Genomic DNA, 10,524 nt, shown 5'->3' with positions numbered 1-10,524 from the left:
GTTTATCTTTTTCTCTCCATATTGAAAAGAAAAAGATAAACTCTGAACTAATGCAGCCAGTTCAGCTAAAACGAACAGACCTTTATCTTTTTCTCTCCATATTGAAAAGAAAAAGATAAACTCTGAACTAGTGCAGCCAGTTCAGCTAAAACGAACAGATCTACTGAGACACCTGTCCCACCCGTGGACGCTTTTAGGACGCTTTGGACAGCTTCGAACGCACTATTGTTCCTTTTCGCCGATCACTTTGAATAGGTGATTTATATCGTTGAATAGAATCGCACGCATTGCACCGTTTTGAATGAATAAGACTTAATCTATGCTTCGTTAAATTGGAAGGAGAAATCCTATGTTCGCAAATAAGAACAGCGATAATCGCATCGTGGAGAGAAGCTGAGGACGTTCTTCGTGCTGAATTGAATATTGGGTGTGTCATGATGTGTGCTGTCATTTTAGCTATGTTATGCGCATTTCTTCAGACAGGTAAATACATACATTAACGTAAATCAAGCATGTATACTTTATGTACGTAACTGTATTGAGAGATATATAGAGTGTTTCAAAAAGTTGTAAGAAAAATTTAAGGGGAGCCTTCTCAAATCAAAATAAAAAAAAAATATTTATATAAACATGTGTTCGAAAAAATACTCCGTTTCTAATATACAGCCCCTGAAAGATGTAGCCAAAAAAAGTATTTCTTGCAAATTAAATGATAATCGTAATACATTAAAATTAGAAAATTTAAGAATATATAGTATTAGTACATCATAATCTGGGGTAATTTTGGGATATTATTTTGTGAAAATTCTGTACATTATATCTTTTATTTCTAACATCATATTTACTCGAAATAAAACTATTCATTTTTGCCATTTGATGAATAATACAGTTTGCGATAATATAGCTCATATTTCAATCTAGATATATGAATTTTAACTTGTTATTTCAGTTGTGGCTCAACGTACTCCAACAATATCTTATATATCGCAAGAACAAATTAAAGATATTGGTGAGACTGTAGAGCTACATTGTTCCATTCAGTATGCGCAGGATTATCCAGTTTTGTGGATAAAAGTTAACAGGGACAGTGTACATGAGCAAGTGGCACTTTCTACCGGCACTGCATTGATAATTAGGGACAGCAGATTTGCTATTAGACACGATACAGCATCCGCTACTTATGTCTTACAAGTAAGACTTGATCAAAATGTTCTCAAAATGCTTTTGATTTAAGATATATTCATATATTTTAAACATTAATGGCATATAATTGAATTTCAGATTAAAGATATACAAGAAACAGATGCTGGATTTTATCAATGTAGAATACAAATATCTGTGAATAATCTTATTAATGCAGAAGTAGAACTGCAAGTTCGTAGACCACCAATAATTAGTGACAACTCGACTCAATCTCTAGTAGTTAGTGAGGGACAACCTGTTATGCTAGAATGCTATGCTAGTGGCTTTCCACTGCCAAGAATATCTTGGCGCAGGGAGAATAATGCCATTTTACCTACTGGAGGATCAATTTATCGGTATAGGATAATTAATATAAATTATATTTTATTAATTATTTGATAAACTATGTATAAACTTTAGAAATATTACAGTGGTAATACATTAAAAATATCTGCCATACGAAAAGAGGATCGTGGAACATATTACTGTGTTGCTGAAAATGGCGTTGGACGTGGTGCTAGACGTAATATCAATGTGGAGGTTGAATTCGCGCCGGTAATAACAGCTCCGAGGCCACGACTCGGACAAGCTTTACAGTATGATATGGATTTGGAATGTCATGTAGAGGCGTATCCTCCACCAGCTATTACTTGGGTCAAGGATGATGTACAACTGTCGAATAATCAGCATTACAGTATATCGCATTTCGCAACTGCAGACGAATATACCGATACGACAATAAGAGTTATTACCATAGAAAAACGACAATATGGAGAATATATATGTCGGGCAGCCAATAAACTGGGCAGTGCTGAAACAAAAGTTGAGCTTTTTGGTAAGAAAATCTAAAAAGAGAACCCAATCTCCTATATTTTTATATATTGTATGTTACCTGTAGATAATTTATATATAGTTAAAACGAGATTATATATAGTTAAAACGAGATTACGTATATTGGATTCAGATTTGTTGATTTGTGCATGCTGAAAATGAAACATTCATCATGTAGCTTAAATGATAAAATTCAATATGTGTATATGAATGTGCATTTTATATTTTTTACCTTTAAAATTTATTGTTTTTCATTTTTATTTATTAATTTTTTTTTTTAATTATTTGCGATAGATTTATTTTAGTAGATGGCATGTTAGATATGTTCCTTTGTTTGTTTACGCAGAAACCATTATCCCTGTTTGCCCACCAGCTTGTGGTCAAGCTCATTATGGAACTGGCGTAATTACAGTTGCTTCCAGACCTTTGGTAGTTCTAGTTTTATTAATTACAATAATGAGGTAAGTTATTTTTTATATATTTTCTTGCAATGAAAGTTTAAAATGATTACATTATTTGATTATGGATTCTCAATTTCTATATGTTTTATATACTAGGATGAATCAAATATAAACGAGACGTTTTCAAAAATTATTTATTCGATTAATATACATAAAAATTAACTCAGAATGATTTTTACATAGCACTACTAATTCTTATACATTTTGCCACCGCATTGGCAGTTTTTTTTATCCGTCTTTTATAAAAAGTAGCATGACAAATATGAAATCAATTGCGCACAAAGTTTTTCACCTCATCATCAAGTTGGGAAATCTTTCTTCCGTTAAGACTTTTTTAAGAGGTTCAAATTTATTATATGAGAGAATGCATAAAAAATGCGTGTCTTTCTGCTGCATGGTGATTTAAAAGCCTCTGAAAAATTGTGGTTTTTAATGCATTTTAATCTGCATTCAAAATTCAAGGCATTCATTGTGCAGTGATTTTTCGAAATCGTAATTTTCATTCCCTTTTCATGATTGTTTGCACACTTCCATAAATATGCAATTATGCCAATCTCTTTACTAATTTCACGAACGGTTATTCGTCTTCAAAAAAATCATGAATGTGTTGAATATTCTTAGGCGTAATGCTTGTCCTTCGTCGACGTGGATAAGTCAAATTTACAATTTCTTTTCAATTTTCACAAAAAACTTATGCCATTTACATACCTGAGACTTTGATAATATGTTCTTACCGAATTGTACACGTAATCTCCAAAATTTCAGCTGTTTTAACATATTTGTGCATTAAAAACTTAATAATTATACGATGCGCAATCGAGACAGGCACCTTTCATTCATTCATTGTGCTTATTGAACAAACGATTATAGACACAAATGCGTAGCTTAGAGCAGGTCTAGACATGCTTCCAACAGCGCACTTTTGTTACAACAACGAGCGTTAAAATATCCTGTTCTTATTCAAAAAATCTCGTTCATGTTTGAATCTACGTGTATATACACACACACACACACCAAAGTGTTCCAAAGCACCCTAGACAACGCTCGTTGAATGAGTAGAACACAGCAAATTGAACAGAAAAATTCTGTACCATTTTGCAATTTTCGCGATAATTATTGAAATATTAATTAAAAAAGATTGACGAATGAATGCGCGTGGCTAGACCATGAGATGTATATTCTAGGCGTGCCAGCGGCAAGTTTCGTAATGTCACGAGGAAAAGTTTGGCGTCGCGCGTACCCCGACTCTAGAAGCGAAGTCAAACTTTTCGTTGCCTTGTGTATATATATATATATATATATATATATATATATATATATATATATACACATATAGGTGTGTTATTTACAGGTGTGTGTTATTTACAGAAATTTCCATGCCAAATATTAACTACCCAGGTCTTCAGTGGGCAGCAGCAAACAGATGCGATCTTTTAAAATGGCTCTATACAATCATTAGCTTTATTGTTGTCGCAATAATGCTATAAAACCAAAACTTAAACTATAAAGGCCTCAATTAATATTTTACTAATTAACTTTGTCTATTTCATCACACGATTATTTTTATAGTTACAAACGAAATGATTTATATCATCGATAAAAAACGCGCGTGTTGTGACATTTGTGACATTTGTATCATCATCACGGTGCAATTATTAATATAATTTTAATATCATTATTTTCGTATTTTAAACGCACTACAGTTTTTTTACAATATTTTCATTTTTAGAATCTCTTTTTATGTATATATAGATATGTTATATAATTTTTATTAAAATTTTTATATTAATCTCTATATTATATACATTTTCTCTAAATTTCTATAATTGATCTTGTCTCCTTTTATTATGCGTAATTATGCTGCTCAATTTTTACACATTGTACATCGAAGAGTTTTAACTTTATTAAAAGAATATTAAACAAAAATGAGAATAAAAGAATAAAAGTAGTAGAATAGAAGAAAGTGTATGATAATAAATGTAACATGATTTTTATCTATTACGCTGATTTGCTACTTGTTAACATTTTAATTATTAGAAAATAACTTTCACATTTAATTTCTGAATAGAGATCAATAACATACATAAATGTTAGTAAGATATAAATTATAACATTCCAGTATACATATTTATGATGATATATGATATTATGTAACGTCGCGTGCAGATAGCATAACAAACATCTTTTGGTTTCACTGCCAACTGATAAAAAATGGAAAGAAACAAAGAATAATAACGTTATAAAAAACATAACATTATCTTATTATCTTATAGACAGATCATTGGTAGTTAATAAGTCGACAATATGGATTTGTTAATATTATTGGAGAAACCTGACAGTAGAAGTATCAGCTACCCTGTTAATATAAAAAGATTTGAAACATCATGAACAATGAAAATAATGTTGATGTTAGTGCCTTGTTCGTGATAAAGTGTAATTCGTATTACAAATAAAATTATAAATGTGTATAGTTTTTAGGCAATATATTATTTGTATTTATGTATGTTACTTGTACGTACGTAAATAAGATAACATTTAATGTGTTTCATCAGGCACATGTTTCTTGACTACTTATGCACACTTATAACTAAATCTTTTTTTTTTTTTTTAACAAGGCATATCATATGGTATATAACCTCCAATAGTAAAAACCTCCAAAAGTAAAAATAAGAATATAGAATCTCAATAAAATAAGAAGACCCCACAGGCGTCGTTTTTATATACTCTTTACAAATTTATACGATTTTATACTTGTTAATATCGTAATTTGTATTTGAATCTCGACGCCATGATACTCGTAATATCTATAATAATTGTAGTATTATTTATATACGTTGTAATACAATTTATATGTGCTGTCAAACATATTATGGCTCTAATATTAATATAATAATAAAACTTTATAAAAATAATATATTTATTTCTATTCCAACATACAAAAATTCCATTTCACAATTTGAAAACAGCCTTGCTTATCTCTCCTTTTTTCAGCGCATCCAAAGCTTCTTTATATTGGGACAAAGAGAATATCTTAATTCCTAGCTTATTATAATCGAGATATTTCTCAGACATCGGCTGCAACAAAGCTAATCCTTTAAGAAAAGAATAAGGATTTACCATCACACCTATGATAGTCAGCTCTTTCTTATAAACCTGCCGAAGTACATACAAAATAATGAAATAATAAAACACAATAACAATTCAATATTAATTAAATACAAAATAATTAATTTTTAACAAGAATACAGGGTGTCCGGCGTCAATCGCATCACCCGTCGTATGCAGATAGAGTAGGTAAAACTGAGGAGAAAAGTCATGTACCATTTTTTTTATAACGCTTAATAAGAGAGTTATTATTGAGTAAAGTCTGGCCAATCATCGCCGATCTTTAGCCAGACGCACGTCAGTGAGGCACTGTAAACAGCTGAACGCTCATGCACACATGCCAGGCACGCGGCTCATTGACGTGCGTCCAGCTAAAGGTCAGCGCTGAATGAAGTCTGCCAGACTTCACTCAATAATAACTTTTTTATTAAGCGTTATCAAAAAAAATGGTACAGGATTTTTCTTCTCAGTTTTATCTGCTCTATCTGCACACGACGGGTGATGCGATTGACGCCGGACACCCTATATATAGTTCTTGTGACTATATACTAAGTTTACCTGAAATGGTTCAATTGACAGCTTCGCTTTTGGATTAGCGACACCGAATACGCACAAGCGACCACCATGATCTAATAAAGAAATGGCCGCTTCCATCGCAGGAGCAGAGCCGCTGCAATCCACGGCTATATCAAACTCTTCTTTTATTTCGTTTGGATTTTTAACTTGATAATCTAGACCTATATATTTACGCATTAATATATCTCTATTAGAATTCTTTCAAAAATTATTTACACAAAAAATAATGTTTATAATATTTCAATATATTTTTCAATATATTACCAATGTGGGCGGCGAGTTCTCTCCGTTTTTGTTGCGGTTCACTAATAGTGACAGTCTTCCTAAGACCGTGTAAATGAAGTAGACAGGCCCATAATAAACCTATGATACCAGCACCTATTACAAGAACTCTATTTCCTACATTTACGGGATTGAGCTTGTCCCAGCCGTGAGCAAGACACGACAAAGGTTCACTCAGCACTGCTTGATGCATTTTAATTTCATCTGAGATCAAATAAACCTACAAACCGCAGATGTACATACAATAGATGCGAATAAGATATAGATATTGCAATGTGATAAGACGATATGTATATATACAAAATGTCTCAAAAGAAATCGGTTGTTTTCAAGAACTATATGCCCAGTTTGGAGTGAACAATATATCGATCAGGGGTTATTCACAAAGTGACGAAACAAAAGATTTTAATTACCTAACATACATATTCAAGCAGAACAGAAAATCACAATAATATCAAATGACATAAAAAAAACATTAAAATGACATTAAAATGACATCATAATTACTTTATAATAATCTGTATGATTTTGTCATTTTGATGCCATTTGATATTATTGTGATTTTCTGTTTTGCTTGGGTACATAATAGCGAACTTTTGGACAGTTCTAGACTCAAAGAACTCCTGTTACAAAATTGTACCATGGAACTTTTGAATCCTCTTTTAATGCCCTGCAATCCTAGCTATGTTGTTCAACGGGGGCCCAATTTCAATAAGAAACTGGGCATAGTCTTTTTTTACAATGATAAATTTTTCTACCTTCAATTTGGAATCGATTTTTTCCTCAAAAAAACATATCATAGCGAGGAAAGTCATTATTTATACTCGAGCCTGTATTCTTTACTCTCTAAGTCCCCACTCTTTATCTCTTTATTTTTCATCATAAACTCGTCAAGGAATCTACTCAAATCTTGTAAATAAATTTTCTGAAAATTCTCTCTGATCTTGTAAGTATTTTTATTTAAAATTTCAGGTAAAGAGAATTATTAAAGATTTTTTGATGCAACTTTTTACAATAAATATTTTTATTGTATGCGTTTTTTAATGTTTTTTACTCTTATGAAGGAACAAAATATCTTAAGTTTAAAATTTCCAGATTTGTAAATGTATTTGAAAAAAACTGAATAATTTTCGTCAGATAAACATTTTTCACTTGCATATATTATTTTCCTTTTTTTATCATTAAAAATTACAGTAAAGTAATATGTACTATTTTATTAAGAAATTGAATATATATAAAAACAGAGAGAGATAAAAATAAATATTTATATTTTAAACGCATAATTTACTATAGTCGACTGTTTACAATATAGCGAAGCAAAATTATGAAGAAGAGAATTTTTCTTAAATTTCCTGAATCCCAATAAAATCCTATGGAAAAATTTAATTTTTTCAAATGCAAAAGAAAGTCTAGAAAATTCCATGTTTGTTCAGGAAGTAGATATTTTACGTTTTTTCTTTGACGTTTTTATTAAGTGAAAATCGATTTCAGAGATTGACTTAAATAATCTGTAATCTTATAAAATGTTTGGTTTTTTGGGAAAACGTCTTGTGTATATTATAATACCTGCGTTTCCGGAACAAGCGCGTGTGTGGCCCATCCTCCGTCTCTAAAAATTCCTATTGTATTATTTATACCGCCGAATTTACAAAAATGATAATTTGCGTTGTGACAATGATCACATTTGTTGCATCCGCTGTTAGGATCCACGGCGACTCGTTGACCGACCTTAAATATGGTCACTTCCGATCCAAGTTCGTCGATCGTACCTACAAATTCGTGCCCAAGAGTTAAAGGCTCATTCTCTTTGCATGGAAAGGAACCCTGAAAGAAAATGTTACGTTAATATCGCGAAGAGACAAAAATGTATTATTTAATGCATTAGCAAAACGAATAGTTATTAATAGATTTGTGAAAATTTTTAAACTTTTCACGAACCTTTTACTTTTATAATTTTCAAGTATTGATTTTTAAATAATAAAAAATCTTGCCATACTTTACAAAATACAATAATATGTGAAATATATATATATATATATATATATATATATATATATATATTTCACATATTATTGTATTTTGTAAAGTATGGCAAGATTTTTTATTATTTAAAAATCAATACTTGAAAATTATAAAAGTAAAAGGTTCGTGAAAAGTTTAAAAATTTTCACAAATCTATTAATAACTATTCGTTTTGCTAATGCATTAAATAATTTTCACTTTTAAAATGCGACACCATATATGGAAAAAAAAAATATATATATATATATATATATATATATATATATTTTTTTTCATATATATGGTGTCGCATTTTAAAAGTGACAATGAAATATCTTCAAATGACAAGGTTTTAAAAAAAATGTATTACGCAAAAGTTGTAAGGTTTCGAGAGGGACATAATATCGTGACCTAGAATTGGATTGTGTTTTTCAAGGTTGTTTAGAAGTCATCTTTGTTTTTGCAAGGTTATTTAGAGGTCAACTTGGTTTTTTAAAATAAAATGGGATATATTTCCTTGGAAGAAACCTTCAATTTTACGTAAAAATATACTAGGACATTTTTGGTCTAAACTCATTATTTAAGGAAATATGTAAAATAATGTGTATATAGGAAAGCCTTCAATGGCGCACGATACAATTGCACAGATATTATATTTTTGAAATTGCAATACAATATCTTTAGAATCACATTATGAATTTTTTACATTTTACAATTTTGATGATGAAAAAATTATAGATATTTATAATGGTTTTATACTTCCAAAATATGAAGATCTGTCCCACAGATTCCGGAATATGCAATTTTAATGCGTACTTCATTTGCTGCTGGCTTAGGAAGAATATCTCGCTTTTTTAAAATAAGCGACTTAGACGACAAATCAAAACTCAAATATTCCATCGCGTATTGCGTAACTTTGCTTAAACCGAATCAAGAGCACTAAGATTCTGTTCCTATCATTCGATATATATAAGTTTAAGCGTATATGTTATCACATCTTGAGTGATTGAGCAAGAAATATGTTCATAGTTAGTATATTTTTATATTTAGAGATATGGATTGTCAGCTTAATGTCACGTAAAGATCATGACTTGTGCAGAAAACGTAAATAACAACGTTTAAGAACAAAATATAACCTATGTATAACTTTTGTGTATTACGATATACTAACAATAAGCTGTACAATTAAAGCAGAAATAAACGTAGTAAATATCAAAATTAAATTTAAAAATAATTTTACTTATGAAAAAAAAATGTTAAGAATTTTATTCTGAGTAAATACGATTATTAAAAACACGATGAGATTTTAACAAAAGTAAACTATTGACTAATAATAATGAGATTAATATTATAATAAATTAATAAGTTTACTTACAATTATAATTTACATATTCTTACATTCAAACGGCATTTTACAATAATTTAATAATAATAAATAAAGCTTATAATATTTGTATGTAACGAACTTTATATATAGAATATTGTAAGAAAAAGAACTTTATATATAGAATATTATATATAGAAACATTGTAAGAAAAATACTTTAAACTTTTTTAAAAAAACTGCAGATTTAAAAAAAAAAGAATTATTTTAGGATATATGTTGTATACATATAAAGCACCTGGACATTTAATTGATAAAGATTATCAATAATCAGATATATAATAAATCTATTTTTAACAAAAATACTGCTACGTTTTTTCTATCAATCACGTGATTGATTTTTTTATACATAGCATTAGGTGTATATGTTTATTAGGTATACCAGTTGATTTGATACTTACACTTTTAAACATCTTTTTTTCTAATATCTAATATCTAAAGTCTAATTGAAAGAGAAAAAAAGCTTAAAACGGAAAATATAATAATATAAAAATTGTTAAGATTATTTTTCGACATTTTAAAGTCGCTAATATTTTTCGCACGTGAAATAATATTTTTATCGATATTATGATTTTTGCGATGAGTTAATTATTTTTTTATTAATTTTTTTCTTGTCAAATTTTTATGAAAAATACGATTTTTTTTTCATCGGCTCATCGTTATTTTCCCACTAGTAGAAAAAAAATCCGTACGCTACATTGTA

The 10,524-nt window shown here is 29.5% G+C and overlaps 2 protein-coding genes across 5 annotated transcripts; one reads left to right on the top strand and one right to left on the bottom strand.

Moving 5' to 3' along the window:
- On the top strand, positions 1-5,278 carry LOC126852270 (lachesin). Of its 3 annotated transcripts, none has more exons than XM_050596900.1 (6): positions 1-483; positions 950-1,191; positions 1,282-1,538; positions 1,614-2,017; positions 2,360-2,474; positions 3,826-5,278. In XM_050596900.1, the coding sequence occupies exons 1-6, from the start codon at positions 435-437 to the stop codon at positions 3,959-3,961; spliced, it is 1,203 nt and encodes a 400-aa protein (XP_050452857.1). In that variant the 5' UTR covers positions 1-434; the 3' UTR covers positions 3,962-5,278. The 3 variants fall into 3 exon arrangements, with proteins under 3 accessions (XP_050452857.1, XP_050452859.1, XP_050452858.1); XM_050596901.1 differs by having other exon boundaries at positions 11-483; positions 3,843-5,278; XM_050596902.1 differs by lacking the exon at positions 2,360-2,474 and having other exon boundaries at positions 3,843-5,278.
- On the bottom strand, positions 4,943-9,394 carry LOC126852278 (sorbitol dehydrogenase-like). Of its 2 annotated transcripts, XM_050596924.1 has the most exons (6): positions 9,198-9,394; positions 8,004-8,261; positions 6,420-6,657; positions 6,138-6,316; positions 5,412-5,627; positions 4,943-5,278 (listed from the first exon to the last, which is right to left on the bottom strand). In XM_050596924.1, exons 1-5 carry the CDS (start codon positions 9,336-9,338, stop codon positions 5,424-5,426), a joined length of 1,020 nt encoding a protein of 339 aa, XP_050452881.1. In that variant the 5' UTR covers positions 9,339-9,394; the 3' UTR covers positions 4,943-5,278; positions 5,412-5,423. The 2 variants fall into 2 exon arrangements, with proteins under 2 accessions (XP_050452881.1, XP_050452880.1); XM_050596923.1 differs by lacking the exon at positions 4,943-5,278 and having other exon boundaries at positions 5,370-5,627.
- Positions 9,395-10,524: the final 1,130 nt, after the last annotated feature.

This window comes from Cataglyphis hispanica, chromosome 10 (genome assembly GCF_021464435.1).
Source record: "Cataglyphis hispanica isolate Lineage 1 chromosome 10, ULB_Chis1_1.0, whole genome shotgun sequence".
Taxonomy (NCBI): Eukaryota; Metazoa; Arthropoda; class Insecta; order Hymenoptera; family Formicidae; genus Cataglyphis; species Cataglyphis hispanica.
The sequence above is the reverse complement of the archived record's forward strand: the minus strand, read 5'-3'. Positions and strand labels throughout refer to the sequence as shown.